General features: G+C 38.5%; 1 protein-coding gene across 11 annotated transcripts in view; it reads right to left on the bottom strand.

Annotated features, from left to right (window-relative positions):
- Positions 1-221: 221 nt before the first annotated feature.
- Positions 222-19,177, bottom strand: part of dgkh (diacylglycerol kinase, eta) — a 54,777-nt gene continuing 35,821 nt past the window's right edge. For 9 of the 11 annotated variants that reach the window (XM_027164412.2, XM_047814869.1, XM_047814868.1 and 6 more), the window contains 21 exons: positions 18,425-18,587; positions 18,200-18,308; positions 17,975-18,114; positions 16,429-16,510; positions 16,028-16,119; positions 15,824-15,923; positions 15,079-15,376; positions 14,782-14,913; positions 13,576-13,710; positions 13,320-13,437; positions 12,934-13,044; positions 12,750-12,846; positions 12,403-12,510; positions 10,518-10,631; positions 10,271-10,405; positions 9,918-10,184; positions 9,671-9,763; positions 9,452-9,571; positions 8,039-8,144; positions 6,711-6,841; positions 222-4,003 (listed from right to left, as the gene is read on the bottom strand). In XM_027164412.2, the coding sequence (XP_027020213.2) occupies positions 3,917-4,003; positions 6,711-6,841; positions 8,039-8,144; positions 9,452-9,571; positions 9,671-9,763; positions 9,918-10,184; positions 10,271-10,405; positions 10,518-10,631; positions 12,403-12,510; positions 12,750-12,846; positions 12,934-13,044; positions 13,320-13,437; positions 13,576-13,710; positions 14,782-14,913; positions 15,079-15,376; positions 15,824-15,923; positions 16,028-16,119; positions 16,429-16,510; positions 17,975-18,114; positions 18,200-18,308; positions 18,425-18,587 (2,738 nt within the window). In that variant the 3' untranslated portion in view covers positions 222-3,916. The remainder of the gene's footprint in view (positions 4,004-6,710; positions 6,842-8,038; positions 8,145-9,451; positions 9,572-9,670; positions 9,764-9,917; positions 10,185-10,270; positions 10,406-10,517; positions 10,632-12,402; positions 12,511-12,749; positions 12,847-12,933; positions 13,045-13,319; positions 13,438-13,575; positions 13,711-14,781; positions 14,914-15,078; positions 15,377-15,823; positions 15,924-16,027; positions 16,120-16,428; positions 16,511-17,974; positions 18,115-18,199; positions 18,309-18,424; positions 18,588-19,177) is intronic. The other 2 variants (XM_047814871.1, XM_047814877.1) reach the window with 1 other exon arrangement.

Raw genomic sequence — 19,177 nt, forward strand, 5'->3', positions numbered from 1 at the left:
TTAAACATTTTTAATCTAAGGTTTCTCTCATAGATTCAATCTGAGGATAATTTACCACTTAGGCATTTTATTCGAACCGTTACCAAAGGTTCGGTGCTAATAATTCTGGAGCTGACTTCATATCTTTCCTATGACTTGCTTTTTACTTGTTTGTGTTACTTTCAATATTTCAAAAACATCACAAGACAACTCAGGGGAAAAATGAGACTGAGAATGATATACATTGTGTATGCATTCAGTTTTATTGAAGAAGATATTATGTGGCACCTTTTTTACCACTTCAAAATGTACAACAAAATTGAGACATTAATTCAATCAGGATACAAAAATACACATCTCAGTGACTTTCATATTGTAATAAATAGTTAATCATGCACCTACGATAAAAAGGCACAGAAAACAGTCACTTAGTAGTCATAAAAATTACCAACTACTTTACCAAAAGATCATCCAGATATCAATACAAGTGATTACTGTAACATTATATCCCAATGGTGAAAACACATACACATCATTTGTTTAACCTTAATAAATATGCAAATGTTGTATATAGCTATACACATAGTTTTACAAATTAAACTGTGCCATTGTAAACACAATGTAAACAAATGAAACTCACATCCCACTTCCCACTCATAATAAGATCATGTCAGCGATATGCTCTAGAGCATGCTTGCTCGAAAAAATTCTCATGTGAATTGGTTTTGAAAAAATCAGGCAGTATACAGCTTTATGTACACCATCTATAGATAATCCTGAGCTCAAATGAGCCTGAAATCTTATCAAAAACACACTCAGTCTTGGGGATACACTCTTGAGAGCTTGTTCAGAGACAGATACGCATGAAAGTGTGCAGACGAAATAACTGCAGTTTGAGAGGAAGACTGCACTTGTGGAAAATGAATGAAAATGAAAGCACATACGAGGCACTGTTCATTTGAGGTCTGTTAACCTGCTACAGTTGTGAAATGATAAATCTCTAAGGCCAAATTACTTCAGTATTCTCTTCAGGAGCTATCAATTCCCTAATTTTCGAGGTACTATAATCATAGGCTATGAAACCATTATAGGGGTCTTAGTTTTCTAACAGTTAGCATGTATGGCACTGCTCATTGTTAACACTGCACTTTAGTAGTTTCTAAAAAGATATGCAGTCAGCGGATGGCATGTTGTACTTGCATCATTGGCAATGACTCTAGATCAGTGTGGGTTAAATCACTTTCTCACTTAAAATAGAAAACAGTCTTTGACTCCTTTCTAAGGCAATGCATATCTGTTGATGAAGAGTAAAAAATAAAAGGATAAAATTAAGACTACATTCACTATAATTATGTGACACACTTTGAAAAAAAAAATCCATTAGGTTCCATTAGCACCCTAAAGTGTTCTTCAGGTTGACCCTGTTGGGAAAGGTTCTATCCAAAAACCTACAAAAATGGGGTCCCTTTAAAAAATTTCAAGTAGAAAACATTTAGAAAGCTAAAGAACCCTTAAGGAACCTTTTTTCCTAAGCGTGTAGTGTGAAAGTTTATAGAATCCAAAAATAACCATGTTGGTTAAAATTAGAACCACAGAGAATCAGGCCTCCTCCCATTGCTCCTAATAAATCGTGTGTTTTCTACACTCAGGCACATTAACACACTCAGATTCTGGAGGTTCTCAATGCATTACCATCCTTTTAAGAGTCTGATCATAAGACAAAGCCAGCCATCTAATCTGCAGTCAAATGTATGGACATTTTTTAATTTTTATTCTCTAGGTGTACTGTTAGTTTTTTCCATCTAATTTTTTTTTCTATCTGATCATTGCAAAGTTAACAAAGTTAATGGATCCGAATATTTTCAATTAGAAAATTTAGAGAGCTGTCACTCTTTGATTATTTTTATTCATTATTTTGTTTTGATTCATGATTTATTTAGTTTTTTGTTTGTTTATTTATTTATTTATTTTACCAAACCCACATTCAGTTCTCTGCCACCCCCTAGAGGAAAATTGTAATATGACATAAACCCCAAATGAAACCTACATAAAAGTGGTAAATAACATGATTGAAGATGGAGGGTAAAAATATCTCCATTGCAATGAAAATAAAAGAGGCACAGCAGGTAATTCTGCTAGTTCCATAGTATGTCTAATAGAACATCCAGTTGTCTAGCAAATTATCCTGGAAGCACAATTGAATAGAAAGGACCAACAACTTGCTTAAGGAAGATTTTATGAATTTGGTGAGAATATGGCATGTCCACGAGCCCACCTTAAACTTAAATAGCTAAAACAACATGAATTGATTCAGGAGTGCACAAATTGATTTCTTGTTTTCCTTGGAAAAAAAAACCCGAACAAACAAACAAACAAAAAAAACGCATAATAAAGCTTCATAAAGAAGAGAATGTATCAAAATAAATACAATATTGCACCTTCAATAGAATACAACAGCACTTAACAAAGAAAGGCGATTACTAAACATTATTATAAAATCACATCTGTATTATGGTGCACTATACACAATCAAGTGTGTAAAATCTATAGAACGTTTTAGCCTTAACCTATACAAACCATATCCTTACAGCTGGATTTAACAGTAGAGACTGTTTCAACATATTTACAGTGCATATATTAACCAACAAAAACCTCACGTATACTTGTATACCCTGTAATGCCAGCTAAGAATACAATTTAGTTCTGGGTGTCTTATCAAACATATACTTTATCCCTATTAAAAGGAATACTAATTATGATAAACTTATACAAATTTGCAGATCAACTGCGATATCTTATGACCAAAACAAGATTCTTATTGCAATTAAAATAGCTAAATGTTCCAAATAGGCCTACAGTCAATATGCAGAAAATGAAAAATGCAAAAACATTATTTCATAATTCTAATAAAAACTTCCACACTAATATTCTGATACTTAAAAGGATATTTAAAATGTGCATACTTAATGCAAACTAAAGTAAATGATTTCAAGAAAATGTATGGGGCACATTCACTTCAGCTGTAGTCAATTCAATGTATTCTTCCTTATTGATATTTTAAAGAACTGATATTTCGGTGTTCCTCAGTGTCCTAATCGAATATAAATCATAGATGTCCTACTATAAAGCTCACTTTTACAATAAATATGGTACATGACACTGCTATTTGACACAGAAGTCTCATGCAAACAAATATATAGAAATGAAACAGCAGTCTAGTAAGACCACAGGGATGCTTCAGTAGTAACAAATGGTATCATACTAAAGTCATAGAAAAATTGTTCAAGTGTTAGTTTGTACAATTAAAAAATGACACTAATCATGCAGTGAAACACATATCCAAAATCAAGCAAATTCACCATGCATCAGAATGTCACTGCTTCAGGAAACCCCTCAATCAACTTTCTTTCTGAAATGAAAACCCATTTGCTATGATTGCAGTTTGAGTGCAACTCTTCAGCAGCCTTTTTCCTGTCTCTTTAAAATGTAAACAGTGCTGTCAAAAGAAGAATATTGCTGACACATCACGTCTCCATCCTATTGTAGCCATCCACGACGAGGCAAAATGCCAGCAAGCTATTACCTGGCCCTGCTTCACCCACAGTGAACACTTTATGGAAGTCCTGTTTTGCTACTTGACTCTTTTTAAGATGCCAGAAGTTGCCTCTGCAGTGAGAGTTGCATACCTGATTGTGCCATCAATGCAATAAGAAATGGCTTTTTTTTTTTTTTTTTTTGGAAATCTAAGACCCACCTGAAAATATTCGACCACTGCAATTCTTTTGGCACCAGCACTCGTACTAAAACAACACATTCGCAGGTACTCTAAAGCTATGCTAAATCTTGGGGGGGAGGAAATCCCTCATTACCGAGCTCATCCAGACAATGCAGCTCTGTAAAATGTTCACTTCTCCTGAAGGAAAGGACTCCTTGAGCCTCACAGGTCCACCATGGCGCTCTTGGCCAGCTCTTTAGTTCCCTGGAGAATTCTCTTCATATGACCCACCTTCGAGATCCCCAGATCCTGTGCAGATAATAACGGCAGATTTGCAGTTTGTATATGTACATCAGTTTGACACGGTACTAATTCATTTTTATAATAAAGGATATCTACTTAAGTTGATGTCTAAGCAGATACAGACTTAAAAAGCTAAAATGTTTTTGTTATGCCTGTTTGAGTAGTTCAAAATAAATATATTAATTACTAAATAAATATGGACTTAGAAACTACATAGCAATGCTTCAATTTTTACAAAGAAAATTGAACGATGTTACTATATAAAATATTTTAATGGAAAGCTAAACACAAACAGCAAATTAACTGGTATAACACAAAAAAAACTATTAAAATGATAGAAATATATATAATAAAATAAACTCACCATAAATAAACAAATATAAAAATTTCAACAATAATTTAAGAGAAAAAAAAATGTAAAAAAAAAAAAAAAGTACTTTAAAATATCATTTTCACTGATTTCTCAAATCTGCACAAACTATAGAAAACACAGGTCATTCCCAGATAAATAACAGGGGCATGAAATGAGGGGGAACCTTTTCTATTATCATCCTGGAAGGAACATGTTATTTATATATATATATATATATATATATATATACATACACACACACACACACACACACACACACACACACATACACACAGGGATTGGACAATGAAAATAACACTTGTTTTTAAAGCACAATCGTTTGTTAGTATGGTGTAGGGCCTACGTGGCCAGGACACTGATTGAAACATTTTCTGACACTTTCAAAACACACCAAAATTTGTTCAATGATAACCAGATCTGGTGACTGTGCAGGCTAATGGAGATGTTCAGCTTTCATGTTCACCAAATCACTCTGACAAGTCTTGTGTGTATTGGTGCATTATTATCCTGATACACAGCACAGCCTTTAGGGTAAAATGTTTGAACTATTGGTTGCATGTAGTCCTCTAGAATGGTTTAGTAGTCGTTGGCAGTGATGGGACTATCAAGTCCCAGTTGTGGGCCTAGGGAATGCAATGATATTGCATCCACAGTAATTACTGATTCACCCTCCGTGATTCACTCTGGGCAAGAAACAGTCAAGATAGTAAGCTCCTTTGAGACTTCTTCACAGTATAACTCTCTTGGATGTTTGAATGACAGTGAGGGTGGATTATAATAATATTATATAATCAGATAATACATGATTCACATTGTCCACAGCCCAAGATTTCTGCTGCTGGAAACACTGTAACTGGCATGAGTGACCATGCAGAGAACAGCCTGACCATGAATAGTGACACGCCCAATCAACAGTTTCAGTCCAGGTGCGAATTTGATTCTGAAGTCAGTTGGGCTGTTGTGGTTTTAGTTTTTTTTTTGGATACAGTCCAGCTTAGTACCCAGACATCCCCTTCAGCTTCCTCTTGCACTTACAGTTACGCCTGCTGGATGTGGCTCGCTCTTTTTGGTGGATACTCGATACACAATAAAGACTTGCTGTCCTGGTCACAGATGCTAATTCAACCTTCACACACTGCTCTTACTTAAGGAACGTGAAATCAGTGAAGTGCATAGATAGGTGTGAATCAGCCAACACTATATTGGCCAGTGTTTCCGTTTCATTGTCCAACAACTGTATAGGAGTGGTGGTCTGGGGAAGCTTGACAGATGTCACCACAGCTGATCTCTGGTAGACAAACAAAGTTTTTTTTCCCAGGTTGCCACAGACATTTATGTTTTATGTATGCTATAGGCAGATCACCTTTTCAGTCAAGAAGTCAGCCGCAACAACATGTGATGGTTTTTTCCAAGGCTGGCATGCATGTCTTATTGATATTATTTTTATCATGAAGACTGGTGATACATTTAGCACGAATAATAACATACAACTGATGCTACGATAAAGACACTGGAGGACCCAGGTTGCAGATGAGGTCTTAATTGCTGGATAAAAAAAGTGCTATAGACGAGACTTTTGTGTAGTTCTGCTGGTGTGATTTATGTAACATTTGACACAGTACAAGTATGAAACTTAAATATACTCAACAAGTGCAAATGATAGGAAAATACAATGATGTGAAAATGGTCAATGATGTTTTTAGCTACTGGTTTAACAATTAATTCAGGAATATTTTACATGGCTATGAAACTGTACTTTGGTTTGGCAGCAGATTTGCACTTGTTAGATACATTTCAACTAATCTCTTCTTTCTATCACACACATACACACACACACACACACACACACACACACACACACACACACCTCGCTGTATCGAAAAAATTACACAGAGGCATGCTCATTCAGATCTTAGCAATTGACATCGGTGAACTTGTGAACTTATGTGTCTATAACAAACAACACAAGCTGATGCATGTGTCACACCATGCTGCAAGTGCAGTCACACTTTTAGCGGCCTTCAATGTGAACAGATTTCACTTCTTCACCCTTTCACCTCTCACTGGCTCTATTCTCTATTCTAATCTCACCGCTTTCTAAAGCCGTATCATGGCAGGGCCACAAACAGTTAGTTAGCATGTAAGTAGGTTCAAGTCCCAAACGACACTCTCACAAAGGAAGCCAAGCAGAGCAGTGCAGCACAAAACAGCAAACAGGGTCAGGTAAAAAAAGGACAGAAAAGATACAGAGACAGAGTCAGTGAAAGCTATAGGAAGAGAGATAAAGTTCTGCTTATTCTGAGGGACATTGTGAGGCACGAAAGGGCCGTGTGTGTATACCTTCAGGTCCCTCCTTTCCAGATGCAGGAGCTCGGAGCCGCGGATGTCATGGCGGATGAAGGTGTCTTTGTATTCCCCCAAGCTGAGCTGCTCCAGCCAGGTGCCCACCTCCTCAGTGCCCCACCTCTGAACTACACAAGTCAAGAGCAACAAGGCCCCTTCAGTCTCCAAGCCCCGTACAGGCCGCAAAGGACATGAGCAAATGGAGTCAGGGGGCCGAGGAAAAACAAAATAAAACAACAACAACAACCACAAAGGAGGGAAGGAATCAAAAAACAGAAAGAGAAGACACAGAAAGGAGTGGCGGTAGCAGCTGGCAAAAAGAGGGTTAAACAGGTTTTGGTTTGGTACGAAATCTCTGGTCACTGGCACACACCCAAAGGGTAATTTCTGGCATGCAGGTTATCAGAGTGGGACATTCATCACTGCATTCAGAGAAGACACGGGAGACAGAGAGAAATAGAGAGAAAGACAGAGAGTAAGAAGAGAGAGAGATAGAGAGAGAGAGCAGGGAGGACGGGAGGTTTAAGCCTGTGCACCCTGTTGATCTATGTCTGGACCCTGAACCATGGTATCAACTGTCATCCAGCCATACTGTACACTTGCTCATCCACAGGCAAAAAGCCATGCGTCAGAGATACATTATTAAGCTTATATGCTGACATCATCCAGAACACTACTGAAACACCAGGGCAATTTCTGTTACTTATACGCACTGATTTGTAATAGTGACACAAATGTTATATAAAGCATATAATCGTTTAAAAGACTTATTTATATATTTTATATAATTATAACTCGCTACTCAGTTGCACTTTATACTTTTCAAGAGTCCAGTGGTTTCAACCTTTATCTGCTGGAAACATGAATTTTAATTTGAGTATGCTTGTTATGGTGAGTTAAGTCATAGTGGTTTGTGCCTGCTGTTCACGTGTGGACACATGAGACTGTATCTGACTCACAGGACAACATCATGTACAAAGGAAGTGCAGGATGCTCATGGATGGTTGGGTTGTATTGGGGATGTCACAGAACAGAGAACTCTTGATACAGATGCTACATGAAGATCTATGGCATCATACATGCCCCATAGCACCGTCGTGATGGATTTAAAAGATCAGACACGTAGTTATTTCACGCTGCACTATGGCTTTAGTGAGAAATCAGGATTGCCTTTCAGTATGGTTTTGGAATTACATATTCCCAATGGCAAGGTACTACGGAATTCCTCTGTAAACTGCAAAACAAACTCTGGCAACACTATGTTCCATACATAACATCTTCCAATGTCCAATGAATATCTTTGTCAGCACAGCCACGTGACTTACCTGACTGTGGGCTGGACTTTTTCAGTGCTTTCTCCTTCTTGAACTTTGGCACAATTCGGAACATGCCACTTCGACTGTTTCTCTTGCCATACTCCAGGGAGTGGTCCTACCACAAACATAAAATTCAAATAAAAACTCGTTCTCGGGCATGGTGGGCATAACGGAAATATTAGGTATACTTGAGATGTGGGATGTGGTAGCCTAGTGATTAAGGTGTTGGGCTACCAATCAGAAGGTTGTGAGTTTGATTCCTACATATACCAAGCTGCCACTGCTGGGCCCCTGAGCAATATCTCAGTTGTATAAAAATGAGCTAAAAGTCGCTCTGGATAAGTCTGCTAAATGCTGTAAATGTAAATGAGATGAGCATGTTGGTGTTCAAATAATGGAAACATCAATAAGGGAAATGTCGGTTATTGTTTGGTTTCATTATGTGCATGTAGGTGATTGCCATTTTGGTCACCTGCATGTTGTATACACTGCCACTGGACAAGTTGCTGATGTGTGTTGGCAATTGGCAGTTTAGTAATGGCTATTTTGGTGGCCTGTGTTTGTTATGTTGGTAATAATCACGCATAATGTCGCTGTTGGGCAGAAACCTCGTATGTCCAAATTTTGTCAATTTCATATTTTTTCACATATCGATGCTATTGGTCAGTCCCCATGTGGGTCTGTTATTTTTACAATTTATAAACCAATCTAAAGTCTTGAAAATAGCTTGAGCGCAAATCTCTTAACTCCATTGGACACTTTAACTGTCCACCTCTTCTTCTCTCCGCGGGAGAGCTTCGAGGCATATCCTCAAGATCAAGAGTCGCAACGAATCAACACGTCTTCTGAGGTAAATATCTTCAAAACACTGGGCTCAAAGAAAAAAAATCTTGACCCCCGCTAGTTCTGGTGCTCGTCTGAGGACAGGAATTTAGCGCAAGACAATCCACTGCAACACGGACTAAACCCTGTGAATTGCAGATAAGATACAGCGTTTTTTTAATTTCCTGAAAAATAGTTTTTTGAATGGTTTTGGAGATACAAGGATTCCGCCCGACAGCGATGATAAGTTAATGACATGTGGGTGATAGGCATGTCTGGCATTATGGCCAGGTTTAACATTGATATTGCACTTTGGTGATGTACAAGCTGTACATATTAGTGATGGGAATGGCTGTGTTGAAGATTTGTTTTAGGTGATGGATATGCTGGTGTTGTGTATGTTAGCTGTGAGCATGTTGGTGATGTCCATGTGGGTGATAGGTGTGCTGGGATTACTGGTGATGAACATGTAGCTGTTGGGTATAATGGCAGTGGGTATGTTAATAATGGCCATGTTGGATATGTATATGTTGGATAAGTATGTTGGACAGCTGTGAATAATAGATTTTTTAAATACACACTCATGTGTGCTGGGCTTACCTCCTCATCATTGGGTTGGAGAATGTGGTAAAGCCACAGGATCTCAGTCAGCTTGCCCAACTCCACCTCAACGCTCTGCAATGCACTGGACAATAACTCCTCTTCAGGAGGCTCCAGTTGCTGTACAGACACAATTACACAACATGAAATACGACATACCATGACAGACAGACTACATGACCAAACAAATGTAAAATTTAGCTTTCACATTTGCCTTACCAATGACACTCGTCCAACTAGAAGTGACTCAGTCTCATTGTGCAAGGCCTTCACTGTGCTGGTCACCTCAATAGCTGTGTTCCTGGTTAGACTCTAAAGGAAACATACACAGTAGATTATATCGCAACAAACCTTTAGGCAAAGCATGTGTGCATAAGATATATTGTGGCCAAAACTGTGTTGTGTGTTGTGACAATTGGTTTGATACAGTTCAACTGCAGTGTATTATGTTAGATTGCTATCTCACCTCAGGGAACTTGGGGTGAGTTTTATTGATGGCATGAGATGCAGCATTTACAGCATGAGCAAGCTCTTGTTCCAGGAGCCCATTTGTCTTGGCTGCCTCACAGATCCTGGTAATGAGCTCTTCAGCTGCACGGGCACACATCTGGACAAGTGCAGCTTCTTCCTCAGTGGCTAGATCTACAGAGTGCTGAGAGTACAGGTGTGGCCTCAGTGGAGGCTTGTCATACTTCAACTTGTCCTCCCAGGACTTCAACGTGTTCTCAAATGCCTGTAGGGGAAAAACAAAACAGAAAGTTCAACCGCAGGTGCAGCACTTGGATTGTGACCATTCTGCACCTGCACACTAACACTCACCCGATCTCTGGTCAGCATCTGTGCTCTATTCTTGTGTTGGATCTTAATAACTCCAGGAGGCTGGATCCAGGCTTCTCCATCCACTTGAATAGGCACACCTTCATCTCCTAGGATGGTAATCTTCACTGTGCGACACTGGGACAATGACAGGAATTTATCTTGTGAGTCGAGATCATGTGAGTATTTCACTACAACCTTGGGGATTAATAAAAATGATATATGCAACATTTTATAAAGTAAAGTTCACCTGTGCAATACGGTGATGCTGGAGCTTGATCACTCTGGACACTGCCATTTGCATACTCCCAAACACAGCCACTACCTCCAAGATTTTATCATCGAATGATGGAGCACAGAATATCTAGATGGCAAAGAAAGAAGCAGAGTGCTGTTGTTTTTTTTATTCATTCCATCAGTAATTTTACACAAAATACATGTCAGAAAAATAATCAATCCTTTTTTTGGCTCACTTGCCAGAAATTAACCACTTTCAGAAATGGGGGTTCAGTTGAAAATTTCCGTATGCCATATAGACAACCTGTGTGTTTGTATGGCAACAAATACATTTGTTTATGCAACAAAGAATGCTGTGAAATTAACTATTGTGGATTGTTGTATGTTATGCAAACCTTGGCTAGTTAGGCAGAAATAGCTAAATGCATGAAGCCAGTTAAAGTTATAGTGGGTTTCTTCAGAATTGGACCTGCACAAGCAATTTACTTATAATCCATTCATTTTAGATCAAGGTGCATTGGAGAAGACAAAGATCACAAATCGGTCAATTTAGTCTTAGTGATAGAACTGTCCTTAGTAACAGGTAAAGGTAAGTAGGAGAGGATGCCTTCAGTGTGGGTTTGAGATCCAGGTCAATACTGCGCTGCCAACAACAATTCTTGTATATTCAGACCTTTTGGAAGGATCAAGTGGTCAGAACCTGCTGTAGTAGGACAGATATGTAATCACAGCTCCATGTGCATCCTTTCTGAATATTTGCATATGTCAGAAGATATCTATAAACAATATCAGTGCGGTTGCAGCACCAGACTGTTGCCAGAAGCATCAGTTTAAACCACAGTAGACAGGTCTGAATTGAGCAAAGACTGTTCTGTGCCAGACTTTATATCAACAAGTGTTTATTTGCTATAAAGATCTGCCAACAACAGAAATATAAAAACAGGCTTGATTCTGTGTGCTAAAACTTATGGACAATGAAGCTCAAGTCTCTTTTTTTTGCTTAAGAACTGCTCGTAAGTATTTGGTCACGGTCAGCTTATATCTGACTTTAACAAATGCACATGTCAGCATTCAACACATCTTCTAACAATGTACACAAACCATTGTGTTGTAATTGTGCACCGGACCGGGTGTAGGTACAGAGACATGACATGCCACTAAATGGATCACAGAAAGATTGCTCGTCTTAGTGATATAAGCTGCTCATCTGTGTGTTGGGGATCACTTTGAAGGACAGCCTCAAATTAGGCTAACGAATGCTGCCTTTGTTTGGTGAGTCTCCCACTCAGAAGTTGCACACGAATGACCCCGCAAGTTGTAATTACGTTTCTGATCCGAATTTGATTCAAACTTTCGACTTTTCAGATTTTGCTCATTTTGCTAAATGCATCTAATTCTTTGCAGTGCCATTCTATTCATATTCTGCTCTACAGACACACTACAGGCATTTTTACGCTATGAAAATACGCTGCTTGTATTTGACCAAAATTCCATTATATTCAGCAACTGAGTAATATTGCTATGGCATCAAAAAGATATCTGTATGAATGAACCTCGCATTGTCCATGTTTCATGTTCTTTACTACAACAAGCATGTGAACACGACATACATGTAAATACCACTTCAGGTGTAAGAGGTAGGAAAAATTACAATGGCAAATGAAGCTCACGTTAGATCTACTGTACAGATACAAAAAAATCATTGGGAAAATCCACTGTGAATTTTCAAATTCCAAGATTTGACTTATGCCTGGGTCAAACTCCAAGATTTCTACAATACCAACAATGCCATGAACAACGATGTCAAATACAGCCATTTCCACACAGAGAGAGGATGATTATTATCTATACAGCAGATACAGGAAGAGGAGAGATCAAGGCTTATTAGGTACACATACATCATCCTCTTTGGTACCGCCCCAGAAATTGGTTCCTCCTGCGTAGCTGGGGATGTTCAGCACAGCAATGCCCTGAAGACTGGGGAGTGGGATGTACTGTCCATCACACTGTAAAAACCATCACACACACATACACACACAAAATTTTGTTATTTTTTTTTAAAGCGGAAATGAACAACAAGCCATGGATGAATATTTCTTTCCTACTAATTAAGAACCAATGCACTGTGGAGAACATTCATAATGATTAGAAACCATTTGAGTCAGTAAATTAACTTATTAAGTCATAATAAGTATTTAATTGTGTATTAAAATGTAACGTTATTACTATTACTTTCTTCTCTAACCTCTAACTGCACTTTTTGCTCCAGGTTCTTGTAGGTTCTCTGCAGTAGCTCCTTAGTTCCCAAGACTCCGTACCACATCATATTTTTGGTGCGGCTCCTAACAAGGGGGAACGTGGGGATAGAACAATTATTAATAATATCATATAGTAAGACATAATTATAGCCAGAGAGGAGATGTTCTGACCTGCATTTCTCAGGATGTTCTTCACGCTTGTTGTTAAACTCCAGTGAGATCTTTGCATCCAAGCCAATCCCAAAGTAATTGTTCATGACACACTTCTCCAGATACCCCTCTCTACATGAATTATAAATAAACATAAATATAAAAATTGTGTATAAGCGATTGCATTTGGTGAACTTTTGTATAATTGACAATGTGTGTGTGAGTGAGAGAGTGTGTGTGTGTGAATTTGTGTACATGTGTGTGAATGAGAGAGACAGTGTGTGTGTGTGTGTGTGTGTGTGTGTGTGTGTGTGTGTGTGTGTGTGTGTGTGTGTGTGTGTGTACGTACATGTATATGTGTGTGTGTGTGGGGGGGGGGAATTAAGAGGTGTGTCAGAAGATCTTACAATGAATCAGGGTCAGGGTCAATGAATGGTGTGGCTCCAAATGGATCAATGTTGGCAAGTAACATCTTGCTGATGATTGAGCTTCCAGCTATGGAGGCAGCAAGGCCTGCGCGCAAGCCTGAAATCCAGCAGATCAGAAAATGTCACTAGCAGAATTAAATACCTCAATACAAATCCATTTACCGTATTAGAGCCTTTTAATAAATAATGAAACTTTTCTCTCGTGGATCATAACTTAATGTCAGAGTAATCATACCTGGACAGATGATGCGAGTGTTGAGGACAGGCAGGTTCTCTTTACTTGTCGTAAAGGGAGGAATAGAGAAAGAGCCGCAAGACTGTGTACTGCGACTCACACGTCTCTCCGTAGGTGAACAGGGTGACTTCGCCGCTATAAGGCAAAGAAAGAAGGCACGTTAACATGGAGACGACACAGGAGAGACACAGAAGAATCTGTTCTCTATGATAGCCATTTTGCGATAAAAAGAAAATGCCAGATATATCAGTATTAATTCTACAGTAGGTTTGAGAACTACAATGGAGGACAGTATTGATGGGGTGCAGGGACTGGAAGCTACGTGGAGATGGGGTAACCTACAATCTCTATCGGTGTATAGAAGGCGTACCTAATAATATTAATTAAGTAAATGAGTGTAACCTCATAAAGCAGGTGTACCTTATAAAGTGACCACTGACTGTAAGTGAATACATCTGAGAAAGAGTGAAGGTAAGATCATCAAGTTGGTAGCCACAAAAAGTTGAATGTATGCTTCATCACAATATGTTCCAGAATATGTTGTATGGTTTTTACATAATAGAATTTTTTTGAATAATGTCACCAACTTATGTAGCTTATCAGTAGCAGCTAATGACAATGTAAGGTTTTATGGAGCATTTTATCCAATCCTGGACAAATAGGACTGTCTAGCTCACAATCACATGGTCCTATAGAGACAAATATATTGCCTTGGAATCTATAATCTAAATGTTTAAGATTTAAATCTTTGAGCAAAGCAATCCATCAAAGCTTTTGGGGAAAATGTAATAAAAAAATATTGCAGAGCCAACAATAAACCATAATCCATACATATTAAAAAAAGACAAAAAAAAAAAAAAAGAGTTATGTGAATACTGCAGGAATAAAGTTTCTCTTTAAGGAAAAAAATGTATCTTTAAGTAAGTTTTCTTGCTGTTCGTCACATATTTCTTTCTGTTAATTTCGCATCACATACTGGAAGAGCTCATTTAGTATCTTGCATGTTCATACCTTGCCTACGCCACTAGAGGGCACCATCATCACACTTTCAGAAATCAAAGCCAATTTGTTTTCCAGACTTTTCTCTAAAATATACTGATAGTAAATGGCTTGTGTTTAACTACCCATTATGATACCACATGAAATCGTACACTCATTTGTTGTTGACTAAAGACTTTAAATTGCGTGAGTGCAGATTGAACTCACAGGGCAGACTTTCCAGCTCTTTAGTGTCCTCATCCTTCTCATTGTCCTTGTTTTCCTCCTCTGTGTTCCTTTTAATGTCAGTAGGAGACTGCAGTTCCTGTTCGTCTGTGTGAGCATTCTGTTCATCCACCACTATGGAGCAGAAACACGACTGACATCAATTTCAATATGAATATTTACACCAAATAAACTTCACAAATCCTAAATAGACAGATCCACTGTACAACAATGGTACAAATAAGGAAAATGCTAGTAAATCATTCATCAGAACATTGTAATCATCTTTGTCATTATTACTTTTCTCAGCCTGCTCGATGATCTGCCTGACAGCTTTTTTCAGGCTGTTTGCACGCAGCATGAGCTGCTCACGTGGCCGGAACAGCTTGTGTGGAGAGTCCTTCTCTGTTACGTTCTCCTCCATTTTCTCCTTCAGCTCCGTCAGAGACTCCTCACTGAGATCCTCCTCCTCCAGCTCCTCTTCCTCCAGCTCCTCTTCTACAATAGGAGGAGTGGTGAGAGAAGGAGGACTCATTGCCTGAGCCTCTGTGTTCAGGGCCTGAAGGAGTGAATCCAGCTTCTCATTCAGCACTGTACACTGCATAGAGAGTAGACATGAGTCAGTATACGGCTCTATTAAAAGCATTACTATTAAGATTTGGCACAAGCTTGAAATGACCGGTTCCTAATAAAGAGAATTGAATTCATATACACCTTCATGTATTCAACAGTTTCTAAGTCTAGAAAACATTATTGTAACAAAGTTTTGCCAGCATTGCTCACACAGTGTTACATTTTCACAAAAATGAACATCTTAAAAATGGTTTGTAGCTATATATACATAGTCAATTCTTTTTATTGGAGCGGATTTGGATCGATTTATAGCTAACTACTGTGTCATAGCTTGTTAGCCATCATGTTGCATGACAGTGTGGCAGGACTGGAGTCATGGCTGTGTGTTGCTTTGAAAATGCAGGATTTCAAATTTGTCCACAAAAATCAAGCTAAACCAATGTAGAAGAAGCAAGGTGCAGGAAAAACATACTTTCACAGCCATGCTTTCAGCTTCCTCTGTGTTCTCTGTGCTCTTTTCATAGGACTTCCCAACTCTGGCAACGAAGTCCTTCACTGTTTCACACAGGATCCTGACAGCAAGAGGAGAAGATAGTTCAGTTTTACTTCAATTCCACTAGCTGAGTGTGTATGTGTGTGTTTGTGTGTAAATATAACACTGGATGGGTTGACTTACTTTGCTGAGGATATGACCACAGAGTGCTGATCTGAGTTGAGGATCTTTGTGAGATGAGCAGCAACTGAATCCTCATAATCTGATATCTGAAACTACAGAGACATACCAACATTACAGGTAGGTCCCTCAAGACTCTCAGGGTTACTAACACCCAAAATAAATCATTTTATATTCAGATAAGATTTACTAAACATTTATGCCATTCAGCAAAGAGGGCTGCACTACAGTGTATACAGTACAATCACTGTGCCCAAAAACAACATTCAAGTGTCAGCAAATAAACTGAGAATACTAAAATAATTTATTTCCATTTATTTATTGCCCTGCACATTGCAATCTTAAATAAAAACATGGCATTGGGCAAATGAGATTGGATAGTGGATGTTGGGGTTGTCATTTACCTGGCAGTCCTCGGCCTCCTCAGGTGTGGCGGGACAGCTGTGTTTGCGAGGTATTTTAATCTCATACGTCATTATACTCCACCTGTGTAAAGCAGAAAGCAGGTGCATGCTACCACAAATAATGCAGGGGATGTCGAGGCAGCTGAGATTCTTGTACTGTATGCTTAAGTGACTTGCACTGCAAGAATTTCACCTGGATTTGCAACACAAAAGTCTATTAGAACATAACCCTGAATTGTTTGAAAATGAATGTGTGTCAGAAAGAAACACTGCTGTCCCAACATGTGGACGTCATCCAGTCTTTAATAGTTTAAACACACACTTGTATCGTCATTTCAACCATACATAGCTGACCCAGTACACTGATATTTATGCAAGGTTGCTAAAAGGCTTTGTCCTATTTTACACTTTTACCTGTACATCCAGTGCCTTCCTTTCCATTTTGTCCTTATTTTGTTTAATATTTATACACCTGATTGATCATCATGGAAAAAAAGTCAAATGTGCCTCAGTTTACAGTGTAGCTACAAACAACAGAAATCTGTGACATACAGTAAAAACATGTCATGGTCTAAGGTACTGTGTACTGGGAAAAAATATGGTATTCGATTAATCTAAGATCTTATTCGATAATCACAAGATAAATGATTATTTTATATATTTATACTTCAAATATCTGAATATTTCCGACATTTCATTTAATCAGTTTTAATATCCTGAAAATATTAGAAGATGATAGGAAAGGACAACTGTGAAATCTTTAGGAAAGTGTTATGTCACTGTTATCTCACTGTTATCTCACTGTTATCTCAGTTTTTATGGCATTGGACTATTGATCAGAAGGGTTTGAGTTAAAATCCCAGGGCCACTAAGCTGCCACTATGGGCCTTGAGCAGGGCCCTTAATCCTGCTCAGTTGTATAAAAAAGAGATAAAATGTAAATTGCTCTTGATAAGGGTGTCAGGCAAATGCCATAAATGTTAATCTTATACAACAGTCTTGCAGCAAAAATGACATTTCTTCCTTTTCCCCCCCCTGTTTCTTCTGCTGATACATGTGAAACCAGCCAACCATATATTTCCCAACTGCTGCTCACGCTGCAGGGCAGCATAAAACACGTGGGTAAAATGGTGCCATTATATATACAGACTTATATCTATTCTGCTAAATTTCCTTCCAACAGAGCTTTAGACTGCTGTTGTGACCTATTATAATGCATCCACTGACAGAGACTTTAAAGCACTTTTGTAGACTGTTAAGAGCGTCTGCCAAATGCAGTAAATGTAAGTATGTAAATGGATGAACACCGTACTGTATCTGTCCTTCTCTGCATACATGATTGGCTCCTAGCTTTGTGACAGACAGAGCATATCATCCCTCCCTCCGAAATGGCAGCACAAAATGAATTAAAATTTTCTGCCATATAGACTATAGAGTTATCAAGTAAATTTAACTGTGTATGTTCATCACAGATCACAGAATATAACTAAGGTATTTTGGGAGGTGTTCTAGGTTTGCTGTTTCTAATAAAGTGAGGTGTTTTTACCTATCCAGCATCTTGGTGCTGGCTCGCTCCAGTTTCTCCAGTATCTGAGGGAGCTGCGTGTCATCGTCACACGACGGCCCCCAGCCGAGCACACGGGCCAGATCGTTTCCCGTGCCTAGAGGCAACACACCCAGCTGGCACTGGCAACAAAAAAGTAAACATCTTCAGTTAGCTTGTTCACACAACCCTTTTCACCCATCGATTACTCTAAGTGCAGACACATACCTGTTTGTGAAGACTGAGTTTATCAATTTCGGATAGGACCCAACCGACACTTCCGTCTCCGCCACATACAAGGATTCGGAAGTTATCAAATTTCTGAAATAAGCGTAGGCTGAAAAACATCATAACACTGATGTTCACAACTTAATGGTTTGTATAATCATATAAAAACAACTGATAAAATGACATATCTTGCTGTGTATATTCCCAGGTTTCAGCATGACTTACCCTAAATGAGGTCCACCATTGATTAGGTCGAAGACCTGAGCAGGGTTGAGTAGCTGTTTGAAGCGGCGCAGAAATTTCACTCCTTGGTTGTCTCCACTTTTGGAATTAACAAAGACAAGAAGTGGGCTGGCACATGATGGGGGACAGGTGGCTTTCCAAAAGCCTGTACAGAAACAGAAAACAATAAATTCAAGTATGAATCACTGCGGAAAAATCTTTATGTATGCTTTTATACCTCGATAAATGTTACGTGAGAGTTATGCAAGGCCAATGACTAACAACCTATTTAAAACAAGAAAAGTCTGAGTCACATTGATTTGCACTAAGAGTACGAGTTCCTTTCCACCGAGCGTTACAGTGCAATGTTATGAGGTATGACGGATACAGCACCAGATGGGGAAATGAGAACAATGTGACTTATATAATCCTTATAATTCTATACACTATATAATACGTGGAATGTTGTAGGTTTTTCTTTGGATTTAAATGATACACTCTGTTGTGTTGTTGTGTTTTTTTTACATTACAATTCAGTACAAAAGGGTTTGTGCACTAAAAACAGCACTACAACTAGGAGTGGGGAACATTGTTCCTGTGTTTGCTCTCAGGGTTTATTTACACACATAGCTCATCATAATATTGATTTATTTGTCTATATTAATGTTTGGTAACGTGGATAGTGTTACTGTATATGGTATTCATGACAACTGAAATACTCATATATTTCAAAATGTTTATTCCAATAAGAATTTT

This window comes from Tachysurus fulvidraco, chromosome 6 (genome assembly GCF_022655615.1).
Source record: "Tachysurus fulvidraco isolate hzauxx_2018 chromosome 6, HZAU_PFXX_2.0, whole genome shotgun sequence".
Classification (NCBI taxonomy): Eukaryota; Metazoa; Chordata; class Actinopteri; order Siluriformes; family Bagridae; genus Tachysurus; species Tachysurus fulvidraco.